Source organism: Austrofundulus limnaeus, unplaced genomic scaffold (genome assembly GCF_001266775.1).
Source record: "Austrofundulus limnaeus strain Quisiro unplaced genomic scaffold, Austrofundulus_limnaeus-1.0 Scaffold136, whole genome shotgun sequence".
NCBI classification, from domain to species: Eukaryota; Metazoa; Chordata; class Actinopteri; order Cyprinodontiformes; family Rivulidae; genus Austrofundulus; species Austrofundulus limnaeus.
The window spans coordinates 458983-477442 of record NW_013952538.1 but is presented as its reverse complement, the minus strand read 5'-3'; the positions used below and the strand labels follow the sequence as shown (position 1 = coordinate 477442).

The 18460-nt window shown below is 40.7% G+C and overlaps 1 protein-coding gene across 1 annotated transcript in view; it reads left to right on the top strand.

The window, feature by feature from the left end:
* myo7aa (myosin VIIAa) overlaps nucleotides 1–18460 on the top strand; it is a 40576-nt gene that overhangs the window by 10768 nt on the left and 11348 nt on the right. The window contains exons 3-34 of the mRNA XM_014015891.1: nucleotides 2958–3071; nucleotides 3443–3595; nucleotides 4964–4981; nucleotides 5528–5712; nucleotides 5796–5917; nucleotides 6010–6152; nucleotides 6297–6410; nucleotides 6784–6852; nucleotides 6927–7011; nucleotides 7188–7264; nucleotides 7456–7575; nucleotides 7655–7797; nucleotides 7903–8113; nucleotides 8211–8346; nucleotides 8441–8547; nucleotides 9549–9590; nucleotides 10239–10376; nucleotides 10468–10626; nucleotides 10886–10978; nucleotides 12128–12222; nucleotides 12294–12378; nucleotides 12488–12706; nucleotides 14205–14312; nucleotides 14395–14604; nucleotides 14693–14899; nucleotides 14992–15168; nucleotides 15255–15344; nucleotides 15420–15547; nucleotides 16923–17049; nucleotides 17123–17242; nucleotides 17381–17554; nucleotides 17752–17979. Coding sequence (XP_013871345.1) covers nucleotides 2958–3071; nucleotides 3443–3595; nucleotides 4964–4981; nucleotides 5528–5712; nucleotides 5796–5917; nucleotides 6010–6152; nucleotides 6297–6410; nucleotides 6784–6852; nucleotides 6927–7011; nucleotides 7188–7264; nucleotides 7456–7575; nucleotides 7655–7797; nucleotides 7903–8113; nucleotides 8211–8346; nucleotides 8441–8547; nucleotides 9549–9590; nucleotides 10239–10376; nucleotides 10468–10626; nucleotides 10886–10978; nucleotides 12128–12222; nucleotides 12294–12378; nucleotides 12488–12706; nucleotides 14205–14312; nucleotides 14395–14604; nucleotides 14693–14899; nucleotides 14992–15168; nucleotides 15255–15344; nucleotides 15420–15547; nucleotides 16923–17049; nucleotides 17123–17242; nucleotides 17381–17554; nucleotides 17752–17979 — 4197 coding nt within the window. The remainder of the gene's footprint in view (nucleotides 1–2957; nucleotides 3072–3442; nucleotides 3596–4963; nucleotides 4982–5527; nucleotides 5713–5795; nucleotides 5918–6009; nucleotides 6153–6296; nucleotides 6411–6783; nucleotides 6853–6926; nucleotides 7012–7187; nucleotides 7265–7455; nucleotides 7576–7654; nucleotides 7798–7902; nucleotides 8114–8210; nucleotides 8347–8440; nucleotides 8548–9548; nucleotides 9591–10238; nucleotides 10377–10467; nucleotides 10627–10885; nucleotides 10979–12127; nucleotides 12223–12293; nucleotides 12379–12487; nucleotides 12707–14204; nucleotides 14313–14394; nucleotides 14605–14692; nucleotides 14900–14991; nucleotides 15169–15254; nucleotides 15345–15419; nucleotides 15548–16922; nucleotides 17050–17122; nucleotides 17243–17380; nucleotides 17555–17751; nucleotides 17980–18460) is intronic.

Here is an 18460-nt window from a genome sequence, read left to right as displayed (position 1 = left end):
GGCCTCTCTCATCTTTTTAAGTGGGAGAACTTGCACAATTGGTGACTGACTAAATACTTATTTTCCCCACTGTAAGTGCGAAAACAAAATAATAAAAAATAGATTTTCTGCACTAAAATATCCCTAAATGTGTTATTTTGAATATTTTGAAGGGAAAACAAAATCTTTGGCAAAAAAATCAAAAAAGTCTAAATTTTAATTTAATTATTTACCCTTTTTTAGTATTTGAGTTTATTTACCTTTTATTTTGGTAAATATCCATTTCTTTATCTCTGTTTTAAACTTATTAGTTTATGATTTCTCTGATAAGGATTTAAAAGCTGAACATGTTTGTTTTGAGGAGGCGGTTACTTCCTGGATCTTTGCTTTGTTACCTTTCCTCAGCAGCTGCAAGTAAACACCTGTCCTGAATAATTTACCTGAGGAGACAGGTAACTCATCCATCCACTGCAGCGGCGCTGAATGACATCACAGCTGACAGAACTCTGCTCCTGGTTCTGATCAACGCTTCATTTTCACTGTTTTTACTGGTGTCGCCCCTGCTTGTAGCAACGTTTCAGAGTTACATAACTATTCTGGAGGAATTATAATATTTCTGCACACAAAATGCACTGGAAGTGCTACAGCTAGTTGCTGCTGCTAAAACCCCTCCTGAAAGCATCATTTAAACAAACAGCTGACAGAAAACTGAGAACAGTGTGAATGTTTATAAAATACTGCTGGCTTGTGTTAGAGAAAAGATTCGCATTAAAACTCTGATCAGCTGTTTGCTCATCAATAAGTTTCAGGTCATAAAAAGATTTATCTGTAACAGGTAAGATACTGTCTGTTCATAAGTCTTCTACAGAAAGATTTGACACACAAACAGATCCTCAGTGTTTAATAATTCAACACGTGGTTTCTGATGGATCACTGTTCACCCTGCTCCCTCCTGCTAACTCTGTTACCGTGTGTGTGTGTGTGTGTGTGTGTGTGTGTGTGTGTGTGTGTGTGTGTGTGTGTGTGTGTGTGTGTGTGTGTGTTAAACAGGTGCTCAGTGGTGTAAGGTTCAGGTAGCTCAGTTTGCCAGACAGAGTTTTTACTTAATGAAACAGTCGTATGTAACACAAACTCCTCTCTCTCTCTCTCTCTCTCTCTCTCTCTCTCTCTCTCTCTCTCTCTCCCTCTCTCTCTCTCATTTCTGAACAGCTTCTGTGCACACGTGTGAATAGTAGATGATGTCACAGTCTGTCTCAGTTTAAAGCTGCAAATTTATCTTGTTTCATTTTGAATTTAACCTCAGCATTGGTTTGATAAACTGTCGACCTATAATAGATTTCTCAGCTTCAACCATAAAATATAAAATATAAAAGTCATCTTCTACTGGTTGCAACTCTAGGCAAACTGATTTGGCTTTATTTTACAAACAAAATGATTTGTTCTTTAGTCAGATTTGAACACACAGATATCTAAAGCAAACAATAACAAATAGATAAAAGGAAATCAGTTTATTTAAGAACCTACAAACCCGACTGCTGACTTTAAAAAACTTGAAAATTTAAAATGAAATAGTTTTACAGAACATGTAGCATTTCTTTTCACCTTTTTGTTTTTGTAAAATTTGATTTACTTGACTTTGTCCATGTCGGAAAATAAAAATTTGTAGTTATTGTACAAAGTTTAGTTTGTGCCTAATTTTGCTGTTTAGTTTTAATATTTCATTATTTCACTACAGAACGGAGGTTTTCAGACTGGAGGAGCTCAAAAACAAAAATTGTCTTCATCATAAAACAGAACATAAACGCTGTCATGGCTGCAAAACTTTAAAAGCTCTAGGAAGCATGAGGAAACCAGGAGGTGTGGCGTAAGAAGCATCAATGCTCTGCTGACAGAATTATATGATGATTGACACCTGAGTGCAGGTGAGAGTGGGCGTGGCATGAAGCGACGCAGAGAAACCTTCTTGTTTTATTATAAATACTTTTAGTAATAAAGAACTTTTTACCCTGCTGATCCATCCTGCAGTATTTATAGAGAACCTGTAGTGGGTTTCACCGAGCGGTAACCCAACACCAGACACACCTGAGGAGGAAGTGACACCTGGTTGCCATTAGTGACAGGGGAGGTTGTTGTGGGGAGGGAGGGAGAACGAGATCTGCCCCAAAATGTTTCTGTAGTGGAAACTTTGAGGACGTCTGAAAGGTTTGAGATGAGAAATCTTCAGCAGCAGGAAGCTGAAGATCTTCAAGAAGCAAAGAGGATTTTGGGTTTTCTTTGGGACCTCTGGGTCCTGGATGACCGAAGAACTGAACCAGCAGACCTGGGACTTGTTTTGAAGCTGTATTTTATTTAGATTTTTTAAATGGAATAGGTTTTTAGAGGGAAACAAGAAATGTTAAGACAATTGAAATCTATCTAACCCCTAAAATCTGTAGAACCTGAAGGGTTTTTATGCATATTTATCATCTTTAAAAGGAATTTCTTCTTTTTTTAATGAACTCAGGGAAAACAAACAAAGCTGATGAAGCAGAAACTTTGACTTTCTCTGACTTTACAGTTTTCTGTTTGTGTAACGAAGAATCTGAAACCAAACATCATCACCTGTAGATCTGTGTCTACAAGGGTTTCTGAGCACGTTTCCTTGGTTTGCGTCGTGCACGTGAAGATGTTCAAGCGTCGAGATTACGTGGAACTCTACGAGAAGGATCAGGCCAAATGGGCGCTGGTTCGAAATGTCAACACAGTGATGAAGCACAGCACCCTGCTGCCGGTACGCTGCGCTTTTATTTTGATAAGTTTTCACTGAGCTTCTACAGACCAGAACTCCTAATGGTGATCGAAGGCTCAGAGGATCAGGGTCTGGGTCCTGGTTCATGACAGGGGCGGAACCGGAGGGGTGACCTGGGTGGTACTTCTCCTACCTCCATCAAAAAGTCTTTTAAAACTAAAATCCATCTTGGTTGTGTTTTAATTTGCAGGGCGACTACGTCTGGTTGGACCTGAAGACCGGGCGGGAGTTTGAGGTCCCGATCGGCGCCGTGGTCAAACTTTGTGACTCGGGACAAATTCAGGTGGTGGACGATGAAGGAAACGTGAGTTTTTAATATTTTTATTCAAAACGTTATTAAATTTCTCTTGTTTGTTCATAAGTAATTTGTATTTTAAAGGGGGAGGGGGGTGAAAAATCAACATTTTGATATTATATCGTGTTATAAAGTCACTCTCTCATCAAAAACATACCCAGATTGTTGCTTTGACTCATTCATGAATGTTTGAGAAATCCTGGAATCTCCCGTGGCCACGTGGAGCTACCTAAATGTTTGCTGACACAAAACTCCGCCCATTTACACAAAGCTCCACCCTGAAGCTCAGTCTGCAACCGAGCCCCCGCCCCACAGAGTGCCCCTCTGAAACGTGCTGTTTTTTTGTAATGACTCATGACAATAAATACCTTCCCCTCCAGGAGCACTGGATCTCCCCGCAGAACGCCACCAACATCAAGCCGATGCATCCCACCTCCATCCACGGCGTGGAGGACATGATCCGGCTGGGAGACCTCAACGAGGCCGGAATCCTCCGCAACCTGCTCATCAGATACAGAGAGAAACTCATTTATGTGAGTTTTACTATGTGTCTACATTTACAACTGGTTATCAAAAACTTTAAAACCTTTAAAGTAGTTTCACTGTAATGCCATTTATCTGAAAATACTGTTATATTTATAAAGTTATAAAGTTATTTGTTAAATCATATATTGTATTTTCATGTCATTCTGTTTTTGATATATTTTATCTGAAATGCATTTATTTAACAAAATGAATATTTATCATCTTGTAGCAGCTTTTATCAAAACTTTTAGCTTCTAATCTTTTGCTACTTTAACATTTTATCTAACTTTCTTTATTTCACGCAGCTTTATGCTACTTTTAGCAACCATTTGGCAACTTTTACCTAGTCTTTTTGCTACTTTAGCCTGTGGCTAACATTTTGGTAATTTAATGTAGCTTTTTACTACTTTTATCTACCATTTGGCTACTCTCATGTTTTAGCTATCTTTTACACTTATTGGTTTACTTTCACTTTTTGCTTTACTCTTTGTCTTACGCTACTTTTAACTTTTAGTCAAATTTTTGCTACATTTAGCTCTTTGCTAGCCGCTTAATGTGATTAGCTGGCTTTTTGCTACTTTTAACTATAAGCTACCTTTTTTGCTACTTTAGCTTTTAGCTAACTTTTTGTTTCAAGTAGATTTTTGCTGTTTTTAACAAAAAAAAAAAACTTTTAGCTGCCTCTTGCTACTTCAGCCTGTACCTAACTTTTGGCTATTTTATGTACTTTTTGGCTATTTTTCCATTTCTCTAACCTTAGGTTTTAGTTAATCTTTTGCTACTTTTATATAGTCTATCTGCAACTCTTTTGCTGTACTAGTTTTTGTCTAACTTTTTTGTTCAAGTAGCATTTTGTTGTTTTTAATAACCGTTTAGCTGGCCTCTTTCTACTTTAGCCTGTAACATTTGGCTACTTTTATGTAGTTTTATGCAGGTTTTAGCTATAATTTAGCTACACTTAGGTTTTATCTAGTATACAGTAACTACTTTTAACTATTAGTTAATCTGTTGCAACATTCAGCTCTTTACTTGCAATTTGATACAATTAGCTATCCTTTGCTACTTTAGCTTTTAGCTAACAATCTGCTACTTTTTGTTGGGGTTTGTAGTAGGATTCGACCTGGAATGCAGACAGACTCAAATATCTCAGAAAACGTAGTTATTTATATTAAAAACAAAAAGTTGTCGAAGTCGTGAAGTGGGCGTGGTATGTGAAGTGGGCGTGGCATGTGAAGTGGGCGTGGTATGTGAAGTGGGCGTGGCATGCAGAGGATATCCTTCAGAATCATCACACAGATTCCTGCTTGTGCTGCTTTCTGCTGATTTCTCTCTTTTACTTTACTTGTCTTTCTTTCTTTTTCCTGTTTCCTCTGAAGACAAACTGTGGTGGAAGGGTAAGTGAGCTCTCAGATCTGAAGCATGGCTGCAGAAAACTGCAGATTCAGTAAAAAAAAAACAACTGTAACAGTTGTATGACATATTCATCTGAAAACTGCATGTATGTTACTGTTTAATAAATCAGAATATGTTCGTTTTCCTGTCCATCATTTGGAGCTGTGGTGTTCTATCAGAACAAGTCAAAAAGCTTCAGAACAGGCTCAGGTATCACTCACCTGTTAATTCAGCTCAACAGCCTGACTGCATGTTGATTTATTCCAACATGGCTGTTTGCTCTCCCGTGGCGAATACTGATACCCGAGTGAGCTCATCTACAACCTTCCTGCTCTGCCTCTTCAACAAAATACTGACCGTTTGCATTGACTCAACACACATTTCAACACTTTACCACCACAAAATGGTCCCAAAGTTCTCAACACCCGCCCCCCCCCCCCCCCCCCCAAAAAAAATAAAACAAACGAAAAAAAAACAACAAACCTTCATCGTCTACCTCCACTTCAGTTCTGACCCAACTGAATTGAAAATTTCCCTCTGGTGTGCAGACGTACACAGGCTCCATCCTGGTGGCTGTCAACCCTTACCAGCTACTTCCCATCTACTCCGCCGATCAGATCCGCCTCTACACCAACAAGAAGATCGGTGAAATGCCGCCTCACATCTTTGCCATCGCCGACAACTGTTACTTCAACATGCAGAGGAACAACAGGGACCAGTGCTGCATCATCAGGTAGGTGAGCTGAATTATCATGCCAACATAAGGCTTTATTAACCTAATCATAAAAAATTTCTTCTGATTTTATTTGGCGTCAGTGGAGAGTCTGGAGCAGGAAAAACAGAAAGCACCAAACTGATCCTGCAGTTCCTGGCAGCCATCAGTGGTCAGCACTCCTGGATCGAACAGCAGGTTCTGGAGGCCAACCCAATACTCGAAGGTAGGACCATAACACGAACGAGCTGTTTGTAAGAAAATAAACACATTACCTTTCATCGTCCTTCATTTTCTCTGGTTTCTGTTTCTTTTCAGCTTTTGGCAACGCTAAAACGATCCGCAACGACAACTCGTCTCGATTTGGGAAATACATCGACATCCATTTCAACAAGAGAGGCGCTATAGAAGGAGCCAAGATAGAGCAGTACCTGCTGGAGAAATCCAGAGTCTGTCGACAGGTGAGCCTCCAGAACCAGGGCTGGAAAAATAAATAAATACAGATGAAAACAAAGTAAAACAGAAGCAAGAACCTGAAATAATAAATATATTTCTGTGAGCAATGCTGCAGGATATAAAGATGTTTTAATTGTTTTTCTCTGTAGGCTCATGATGAGAGGAACTATCACATTTTTTACTGCATGCTGAAGGGAATGACTGCAGAGGAGAAGCAGAAGCTCGGGCTGAGCAAAGCCACCGACTACACCTACCTGACCATAGTGAGTATTAGCTCCTCCCCCTCGGGTCAGGGCGTCATGATTCTTATTTCAATATAAGTAAAAGTGACAAGATCATAATTAAACAGATACAATTTCAGAAACTGAGCTAATCAAGAGTTTTAATAAACAAAAACTGAATCCGGTGTTTCATCACGTCGGGGTCACCAACTGAAAGAAACGCGTTCATTTCAAAGGCCCGAATTATAGCTCAGAAACCTTCTAAACACACAATAATATAGACAATATGATCGCACATTAATTATAAAATATACTAAACATCTCAAGTATGTGTATGAAGTTCATTTAAGTCTCAACTAAATGTCTTAGAGTTCATAACCCAGCCAATAATCTTCCCTTTCCTGCGTCTCTGCAGGGTAAATGTACAGTTTGTGACGGTCGAGACGACATGAAGGAATACTCCAACATCCGATCTGCGATGAAGGTAAAACCTGTGACTGAGGACTGGATCCTCTTTCGTCTCCTGGGTTCTGATAAATGTTTCTTCTTTGTTTAAAGGTGCTGATGTTCACAGACAAGGAAAACTGGGAGATTTCCAAACTTCTGGCTGCGATCTTACATATGGGGAACCTTCAGTATGAAGGTGAAACGAGGTCACAGGTTTTTTTGAACTGCAAATCTCAAGTCTCCATCTGAATTACTGTCCTACATGGATTACCTTCTCTGCTAAAATCTGTCAAACTACAGTTCTTTGTGTTCATCCAGAGTCATGTTTTTATTAATCCAGTTTCTTGTTTTTGTTGTTTTTATCATTTGCAGCTCGAACCTACGACAATTTGGATGCCTGTGAAGTTGTCCGAAGCCCTCATCTCACCACGGCTGCTACACTGTTCGAGGTGAAACACGTGCACAAACACCTTTTTTTTTTAAAATACCAGTTAACCCATTAAAGCTCGTTTATGGACATCTGAAAAGAGGAAACACACTGCAGGTGAAACTGATGTGGTTCCATATCTGAAGTTTTTCAAAGTGACCTCATCCGTTCCGTTGATGGTATTGATGTTGATCATGCTGTTTGTGGTTTTAGGTAGACAGTAAGGATCTGATGAACTGTTTAACCAGCCGAACACTGATCACCAGAGGAGAAACGGTCTCCACCCCCCTCAGCATGGAGCAAGCTCTGGATGTACGAGACGCTTTTGTTAAGGTACAGAAACCTTCACCGTCTATGTTTCATTTGAACTCACCTGTAGGTCTTGTAATTTACTGAATGTTTGTGTATTCAGGGTATCTACGGACGTTTGTTTGTGTGGATTGTGGAGAAGATCAACGCAGCCATCTACAAACCTACATCCTCACATCCCAAAGCTCTCAGACGCTCCATCGGACTGCTGGACATATTTGGTTTTGAGAACTTTGCTGTTAACAGGTGAAAACACGTATTTAATGTCCTGCTTTCACTTCCTAAAAGTTGTGAAAAGTGTTACAGTGTGTGGTCTGATCAAGATGTGTTATTTTTACTTTCTTCCTGCAGCTTTGAGCAGCTCTGCATCAACTTCGCCAACGAGAACCTGCAGCAGTTCTTCGTCCGTCACGTCTTCAAGCTGGAGCAGGAGGAGTACAACCTGGAGAACATCAACTGGCAGCACATCGAGTTCACCGACAACCAGGATGCCCTGGACATGATCGCCATCAAACCCATGAACATCATCTCGCTCATCGACGAGGAGAGCAAGTTCCCCAAGGTACACGGGTTCAAGAAAAGCCCCTTTCTGTTTGGATCCTCCTCATTTCTGGTCCCTGAAAGGTTCTTCCTAACTGGACTTTCTGTTCGTCCCTCAGGGCACAGACACCACGATGCTGAACAAACTCAACTTTCAGCACAAGCTAAACACTAACTACATCCCGCCGAAGAACAACTACGAGACTCAGTTTGGGATTCAGCACTTCGCAGGAGTTGTCTTCTACGAAACCAAAGGTCAGGACCGCCTCAGACCCAGGGTCTTTATGTTGGGATCTGGAGTTCTTTCTAAAACAAACTCTGACTAAACGTGTCCGTTTGTTTCCTGAAGGTTTCCTTGAGAAAAACCGAGACACTTTATACGGAGACATCATCCAGCTCGTTCACTCCTCCAGGAACAAGTTCATCAAACAGATCTTCCAGGCAGACGTCGCAATGGTAACGCACAGTTTACTACACAAACATGAAGCCCCTGAGGTTTAGAGGGAAGATTTATTTTCAAGATTTAACAAATGTTTCTTTTCTTTCACAAGACAAAATGTTTTCTGCCTTCCTGTTTGTTACAGTGTTCATCTCTTACTGCACAACTGCATCATGGTTTCCATTCTTTGTAAAGTTTACAAACAGGGTTTTCTAAATTTTACAATGTGTTTCACTTCTCTGTAAAGTTTTATACAGGGTTTATCTGTTGTAATCTTTACATACAAGGTTTTGCTTCTTTGTAAAGTTTACAGTTTCCCGTCTTTCTAAACTTTACATGCAGGGTTTACCTACATTGTAAACTTTATATACAGGGTTTAACTTCTTTGTAATATTTACATATATAAGCTGTCCCTACTTTGTAAACTTTACATGCAAGGGTTTCCTGCTTTGTAAGTTCACAGACAAGATTTCCCTTCTTTGTAAAGTTTAAAGTTTACCTACCTAAGCTTTACATACAGGGTATCCCGTCATTGTAAACTTTACATACAGGGTTTCTCGTCTTTATAAACGTACATACAGTGTTTCTTATTGTGTAAAGTTACAATATTTTTCTTCTTTGTAAGGTTTATAGTTTCTATTCTTTGTAAACTTTACATAAAGAGGGGTTCCCCCGATTGTAAAGTTTACATTGTGATAAAAATAATGCTTCAAATAAGATGAGTGTGTTTTATGTGCTGTAATCTTTATGTATTATTTGAGACTTTTTAACATTATTTGTCTCTGAGTAACTTGCTGATGCTTGAAACATTGTTTTATTCACTATCACCTTAAATTTTCAGAACAAATTCTGCATATTGACCAAAATGAACAATACAGACAGCAACAACAACCCAACAAATGGTGCTTTCTTTCCTTTAGCTGTTTTCTTCTGCATGCTGAGTTGTTTCTGAGCATCCTTTTTGTCTTTTCTCTTGGTTTTCTGTCTTCAAACCTTTCTGTGTGCTGCTTCTTCCCAGTTTTTGTGTGGTTATGCTTCTGGTGCTACAACACCTGCAAAGGTAAAAATGATTTAAAATACACAAATCTACAAATTCATCACCTTGACTTTACGTGATCTGAACAACCTTCCAGCATCTAATGTGTTTTTATTATATTTGTTGTCACATTAACAGTATTTATTTTCACATTTTTTTATAATAGTTTATTTGTTGATAAACATTTGAAATAATTTATTTTTATTTTCAACACTTAAATGTTATTTGATTACTGTTTTTAAACGCGTATAAGTACAAAAGGTTTTTACTGGCCTCTAGTGGACAAACAAAGTAACTACAACATTAATAGTCCAATCAAAGCTAATTTTATTGATTTACTTTGGTTTTACCTATTTGATTATTAGTGCTGTGGCAGAAAATTTACTAATTACTTTTGTTTTTTAATTTCTGAACTGGTAAAATGTGATATGATGAACATTGACCTCAGACTTCATCTCTTCAACTTTACTTATTTTAACACAAATTTCATTTCCAGCAGAAATGAACATTTCTATATTCTGCAGCCTGAGAACATTTAGGGGTCACGTAACTTTGAACAGCCAGTGTGAATTTGCTGTGTCAGCAAGAAAATATTTTTCATATGCTGAGCCAAAGAGGAAAAAGTTTTTCCATCTCAGGAAGAGCAGAAAGTCTCATTCTGTGTGATTTCAGGGGGCAGAAACCAGGAAACGCTCACCCACCCTGAGCAGCCAGTTTAAACGATCTCTGGAGCTGCTGATGAGAACTCTGAGCGTCTGTCAGCCCTTCTTTGTTCGCTGCATCAAACCCAACGAGTTCAAGAAACCCATGGTGAGACCCTCATCTGTTTGTAAAGAGAGTTTTGTTTTATTTTTCTCTTTGTTTTAATGATAATTAGGGAATAATTGTTGTTTGTCTGCAGCTGTTTGACAGGGAGCTGTGTGTCCGGCAGCTCAGGTATTCAGGTATGATGGAGACCATTCGGATCCGGCGAGCTGGATATCCCATCCGCTACACGTTTGTGGAGTTTGTTGATCGTTACAGAGTGCTGATGCCTGGAGTCAAACCAGCTTATAAACAGGTAGAGAGTGAGCGTTGATCATTATCAGGTTCAATTTAAGAGCTTTTTATTAAAGTGGCAGCAGGTGAAGCTTTGCTGTAGAAGAAAACAGTTTTTAACACATATTTGTTTCTGTTAAATAAAGTTTGTATAGTCTGGTCCATCCAGTGATAAACATTTGATGAGTTTATGAACTTTTGATCCAACACGAATCTTATTTTCTTGATGATAAAAGTGGGTGCAGCTGTGGTGACCCAGTTCTTCTCCTCTTCTTCATCAGGAGGACCTGAGGGGAACCTGTCAGAGGATCGCTGAGGCCGTGCTCGGCAGAGACGACGACTGGCAGATGGGAAAAACCAAGATCTTCCTGAAGGTACTGAAGTTGGTTCTGCAGCGATTCGAAGAAGAAAAGTCCAATTCATTTTCATCAAGGGCCACATGAGCTTTATTATTGTTATTAACTTCCACAAAACAGGAAATGTCTCGTTCCTGAGCAGCGGTAAGAAACTATAACTGAGCTCTACCTGGTATTTCCTGCATAGAAACAGCCTTTTAACACGTCCTCTTATAAACAATGAAAAGTACTACGAGTACGACTGACTAAATATGAAATAAATAAAACAGAAATACTATTAAAAGGAAAAATAAGAGTTTTACTCACTGTTCAGCTGTGATGAGTAGCTGCCATCTTGAATTCTGAACGCTCCCACTTTTCAACAGGGAATTCCCAAGGGTGTTCCAGTTTAAATTTACAACTTGTAGCTGGAAAAAATTCCCACTTCCCAGTACAACCGCAGCAAAAGTTGCCGGCGTAAAAGCAGTTAAATGTAGATTTTACACTGCCAATTACGGCTTGAATCCTGTCCTGCTCCACCTAGTGGTGGGACGCTGCCATTTTGTGGGTAAAATAATCAACATGCATTATGGGAAATGTAGTTTATGGTCAATGCTGGCTTAAAAGCAGCTTATTTTAAGACATTATTACATCCTTGAAGCTTTTGCGGGCCACGTAAAATGCCATGGCGGGCCATTTGACACGTGGTGCAATAAAGCATACAGGAAGTTAGGATGATGTTAGTGCTGGAATTAAATCTGTTATGATACATTTTGTATTGATCAAATGTTTAATAAATGTATAAAAAACAACAACTTGTCCATTTCCTGTCGGACAGGAAGTCTGGTTTCCTGCTCTTTCTGTTGGTCCTTGTTTTTTAAACTTTATCCGACTTTGTGTTGTGCGGGTGTGAATTAGATTAACCCTCCCTGAGGTCAAAGGTCACCACACCACACTTCCTTTCCCCTGAGGTAAAATGAAAATATCCGCTGATGTTGATTCAGGTTTGGCGGTTTATTTTGTTTCGCCTTCTGGGAACGTTTTATCTTCATTTAAAGACTTTGTTTAACGCTGACTGTGAAACTTTGATGGATTTTTATTTTTATTTGAGGCTAATCCTCAAATAATCCATTAGCTCCTTTAATTCTCTTCTGATGAGTCAAAGTGTTTCTGTTTGTGTTTGTGCAGGATCACCATGACATGCTTCTGGAGATCGAGAGAGATAAGGCCATCACAGACAAGGTCATCCTCATCCAGAAGGTGGTTCGAGGTTTTAAAGACAGGTAGGCTCTTCAAACACCTGTTATTGTCCGAACTGTTTAATTTGAAGCCACGTTTTGTTTCCTGTCTTCAGATCGAACTTCCTGAGGATAAGAAAGTCTGCTGTGTTGATCCAGAAGACATGGAGAGGGTATCAGTGTCGGAAGAACTACGGCGCTGTGAGGAGCATCTGCTTTACTTTAAATTAGTGGGAAAATGAATAAAATTAAAAGTGAACATCCAAGAAGAGTTTGTAATTTTTTTCTTCTTTTTGTTTTGCCCTTTAAGATGAGAGCAGGCTTCTCCCGGCTTCAGGCTCTGGTTCGATCCAGGAAGTTGTGCGCATCGTACCACGTGGCCCGTCAGCGGATCACGGGCTTCCAGGGTCGCTGCCGGGGCTTCTTGGTGCGTCGAGCCTTCAGGCACCGGCTGTGGGCCGTGATCACCATCCAGGCCTACACCAGAGGCATGATCGCCCGCCGGCTCTACAAGAGACTGAAGGGAGAGGTAACCCTGGGGACACGAGTACTAACACTGATATTAATACTAAAACTAATACTATTATTACTACTACTGGAGGTTCCCTATACCAGAGGTTCTCAAACTATGGTCCCAGGACCCCCAGGGGTCTGTGAGAGGTATCTTAGGGGTCCTCAAAAATTTCACTAAATTGTTAATGTTTTTATTTTAAAAAATGCATGAAGAATAATGAACTAATAAAATAGACATAATAAATTAAATAAAAATATATATTCCCATAGCATTTAGGGGTTAAAACGAAAATAAATTATCTTTTAAAACAGCATGGAGTTTATGAGGGGGTCCCTGGAATTGTTTTTGCCATTGTAAGGGGTCCCCAGACCCAAAAGGTTTGAGAATCCTTGCCCTATACACACCCACTCTGTCCTCACTCCAACTACCAACCACATTTCTAACATCCTTCTACCAATATGTCCACTGTCCCTGTGTATGTGCCCAAACCAATATGTCCACTGTCCCTGTGTATGTGCCCAAACCAATATACCAACTGTCCCTGTGTATGTGTCCAAACCAATATGTCCACTGTCCCTGTGTATGTGCCCAAACCAATATGTCCACTGTCCCTGTGTATGTGCCCAAACCAATATGTCCACTGTCCCTCTGTATGTGTCCAAACCCATATGTCCACTGTCCCTCTGTATGTGTCCAAACCAATATGTCCACTGTCCCTGTGTATGTGCCCAAACCAATATACCAACTGTCCCTGTGTATGTATCCAAACCAATATGTCCACTGTCCCTCTGTACTGTATGTGTCCAAACAATATACCAACTATCCTGCTGTATGTGTCCAAACCAATATACCAACTGTCCCCCTTTGAATTTGTCCAAACCAATATACCAATAGTTCCTCTGGATGTGTCCAAAACAATTTACCAATTGTCCCCCATTGTATATGTCCAAACCAATATACCAATTGTCCCCTTTTGGATGTGTCCAAACCAATATACCAATTGTCCCCTTTTGGATGTGTCCAATCCAATATACCAATTGTCCCCCTTTGGATATGTCCAAACCAATATACCAGTTGTCTCTTCATCAGATTTGTCCAAACCATTATACCCACTGTCCCTCCTCTGGACATGTCCAAACCAACATACCCACTGTTCCTCCACTGGACATGTCCAAACCATTTCAGTCTGGTCTCTCTAACTTTATCTCTCAGTTCTTTAACCTGGTGTGTCCCTCCGATGATTCCTGATCTTGTCCATCCTCGTCTCTCCCAAGTTAAACCTCAACATCTTCAGCTCTGACACTTCCAGTCCTGTCTCCTGTCTTTTTGTCCATGTCTCTCAGGGTTTTCCATCATTATAAAGTTTTAACCATTAACCAGATGTTTCAGATTCAAGACATCTGCATTTCAGTGTTTGATGTATCATTCCTGATAAAATACACATAAAAATAAAAAAGTTAACTTTATCCATYCGCTAGTCTTTTTTATGATGAGTTTGTTTTCCCGCTCTCAGTACCGCCGGAGGCTGGAGGCTGAGAAGATGCGTCTGGCTGAAGAGGCCAAACTGAGGAACCAGATGTCAGCGAAAAAAGCCAAGGCTGAGGCAGAACGCAAACACCAGGTCAAAAAAAACCCACAACTCTCAAAAACCCGGCAGTCCTGCTCAAACAGCTAAAACATGTCCGTACTTTTTCATTTTTCAGGAGCGACTGGCCAAGCTGGCTAAAGAGGACGCAGAGCGAGAGAAGACGGAGAAGGAAGAAGCTCGGAGGAAGAAGGAGATGGTTGAGCAAATGGAGAAGGCCCGATCGGAGCCGGTCAACGACTCGGACATGGTGGACAAGATGTTCGGTTTCCTGGGGACCACCACTTCTTTACCGGGTCAAGAAGGTCAGGCGCCTGCTGGCTTTGAGGTAAGCGGAACATTTAGTCCTGATTTAAAGAGATGAAATTATAAACTAACTTTTTATTAAAGATCTGGACCATCTCCTGTCTCTGCAGGATCTGGAGCACACTCACCACGAGCTGGTGGAGGAGGACCTGGACGAGGCTCTTCCTCTTCCTGAAGATGACGACGAGGAGGACTTATCAGAGTACAAGTTTGCCAAGTTTGCAGCCACGTACTTCCAGGGCACCACCACGCATTCGTACGTCCGGAGACCTCTCAAACAGCCGCTGCTGTTCCACGACGACGAGGGAGACCAGCTGGTAGGCAGTTACATTTAACGAAATTTTTAAAAGAAATAACTTCGATTTCTGCAGCCAAAATAAACAATTTGTTTGTTTTTGACCCGCTTCAGGCCGCTCTGGCCGTGTGGATCACCATCCTGAGGTTCATGGGAGATCTGCCCGAGCCTAAATACCACACGGCCATCAGCGACGGCAGCGAGAAGATCCCCGTCATGACCAAAATCTACGAGACGCTGGGGAAGAAGACGTACAATAGGGAGCTGCAGGCGCTGCAGGAGGACGGGGCGGTGAGGCTTTATAAAGTCTGAGTCTGATTAACCCACTAACCACGTGTCTAAATTTATTTTAATTTACGTTTTACTTCTCCTCTCAGACGCCTCGCTCCGACAGCCAGAAGAAGAACAGCGTCCGACACAAACTGGTCTCGCTCACCTTGAAGAAGAAATCCAAAATCACAGAGGAGGTGGGAAATGAGCGTGAGAGCTCTGTCGCACAATTTTGACAAAAATATAACTGTGTGACACACGATACGTTTCAGGTCACCAAGCGCCTGAACGATGGGGAGTACAGTCTACACGGCAACAGCATGCTGGAAGATCGACCAACATCCAACCTGGAGAAACTTCACTTCATCATCGGTAACGGCATCCTGAGGCCAGGACTGAGGTAAACACATTGGGGCACCAAACGTAAAATTAAATGTTATAAAATGTCACTAATACATTTTTATTATTTAGATCACTTTGAGTGTAAAATCCTATTTAAAAAATTTCCACTAATATCCATCCATCCATTATCTATGCCTGCTTCTTCCCTTCAGGGTCACAAGGGTCACTGGTGTCCATATCCAGCAGTCATATCCACTAACATTTTATTGTTATTTATTGTACTAAATTTACTAAATGTTAAATTTTAAAAGTTATGTCAAATTATAATTCCTAAATCTAAATAAATAGTTAGATGTAAATATTGCGGCCATATGGTAAATGGTACTGAACTTATAGAGCGCTTTTCAAGTCCCTCCGGACCCCAAAGCGCTTTACACTAACAGACAAACCACTCATTCACACTCACATTCACACACTGATGATGGCAAACTACACTGTAGCCACAGCTGCCCTGGGGCACACTGACAGAAGTGAGTCTGCCATGCACCAGCACCACCGGACCCTCTGACCACCATCAGTAGGTAAGGTGGGTGAAGTGTCTTGCCCAAGGACACGACTGAGATGGCTGGACGAGGGATCGAACTAGCGACCTTCCGGTTCCAGGACGACTCCCCTAACCACTCCGCCACAGCCACCCATAGTACATTTAAGTATTTCAGAATGGAATGCAGCCTGTACCAGTGGTGCGCAGCTTTTGTTATGACATCATTATCCTGCGACAAAAGCAAATGTTAACTCTGCTAATGCTGCTAACACGGCTAACTCTGCTTACGCAGTTAATGCTGCTAATGTGGCTAACACTGCTGATGCTGCTAATGCTGCTAACACAGCTAACTCTGCTAATGTGGCTAACGCTGCTGATGCTGCTAATGCTGCTAACACAGCTAAGTCTGCTAATGTGGCTAACTCTGTTAATTTGGCTAACAACACTCATGCTGCTAACGCTGGAGTCTGAGCTGTACTTCAAACTGCTGGACCACAGGTACAATCCATATTGTTTTCAATTAATACATTTTAAATTTAGATTTTAAATACCATCTTCAACAGTGTTAGCAGCGTTAGCAGTGATAGTGTTTGCTTTTGTCTGAGGATGATGACGTCACAAAAAAGCCGAGCACCAACAGCAAAGGTTGTGTTCCATTCTGACAGTGTCGTTTAGCAGCAACATTTAAGATTTCATTTTTACATTAAGATTTAGGATTTAACATTCAGACACAACATTTAAATTTAGCATTTAGTAAAAATGATCAAAATGTAAGAACAGTGAGCAATAAAATAAAATATTAGTGGGAATATTTCACTAGGATTTCATTTTCATCGTTTGAAGTTATGCCTGAAATGTTTTCTGTTTTATTTTTATGTGTTTGTGTCAGGGATGAGATCTACTGTCAGATCTGTAAGCAGCTGAGTCAGAACCCGTCCAAGAGTTCTCACGCTCGCGGCTGGATCCTCATCTCTCTGTGTGTCGGCTGCTTCGCCCCGTCGGACAAATTCCTCAAGGTCACAGACGAGTCACAGCCAACTGTTTTTTTTTTAAATATAAAACTCACACACATTTGCTTTACTCCTGCAGTACCTGAGGAACTTCATCAGAAGTGGGCCGCCGGGTTACGCTCCGTACTGCGAGGAGAGGCTGAGACGAACATTTGTTAACGGGACCAGAACCCAACCTCCGTCCTGGCTGGAGCTGCAGGTTCAAACTCACCCTCAGCTCCATTTACCAGAGAAATGCTTTGCTTTGTGCACATTATTTAGCATTGTTGTACTTTATTAATTATAAACAGAGTTTTCAGCTGAAAAATCAAGTTTATTGAAGTTCTAAAACCAACAGGCCACCAAGTCGAAGAAGCCCATCATGCTGCCGGTGACGTTCATGGACGGGACGACTAAAACGCTGCTGACCGACTCGGCCACCACGGCTAAAGAGCTCTGCAGCGCCTTGTCTGATAAGGTCAACCTGAAGGACCGCTTCGGGTTTTCACTCTACATTGCTCTGTTTGACAAGGTAACGCTAACCTAACCCTTAAACTAACTCAAAAATGGAGCTCTATATCAGGACCAGAGTTAGGTCTCCATAAGGTGTTATACTAGAAAAGGTCTTAAAACCACATAACTGACCACAAAACAAAAAAAACCTGATGATAAAAACCAAAAGACTATAAGAAAAACACTTTTAGTTTACACCTGTGACCCTCTCTGCAGGTGTCCTCTTTAGGCAGCGGGAACGACCACGTGATGGACGCCGTGTCGCAGTGCGAGCAGTACGCCAAGGAGCAGGGGGCTCAGGAGAGGAACGCCCCCTGGAGGCTGTTCTTCAGGAAGGAAATCTTCACGCCGTGGCACAGCCCTCAGGAAGACCAGGTGGCCACCAACCTCATCTATCAGCAGATCGTCAGGGGCGTCAAGTTTGGAGAATACCGCTGTGACCGGGTGAATAATTTTAAATTATCCTCATCAAAATTTTAATTATACGTGAACTGGATTCATTTTCCATGAGAAGCTAAGACATGTGCTCCCATGTGACAGAGGGACATTGATTTTCTGCTCCAATGTCTATGGAGCTAACCTGGAGAAAAAAGTTTATTTAAAGAACAAAAAAAAAAAAAAAAAAACGTGTCTAAAGATGTTTAAACTAAAAAAAAGTTAAAAACATCTTGTCAGATTATAAGATTTTTATTTTTGTTTTAACCATTTTAAACTTCTGGCTCTTTTTTGTGTGGGGGCGGGGCATCAATTGACAGGGGGGCGTGTTATCATGACTGACAGCTCAAAACATAATATTTACAAAATATTCTGACAAGACTTTGGAAAAAAAATGATATTGACATAAATCACATAAAATACACATTTTAAAAACATTTCCAGTTCCCATGGATCCTAAATGTGATAGCATGTTCAACCAATGTGTTAA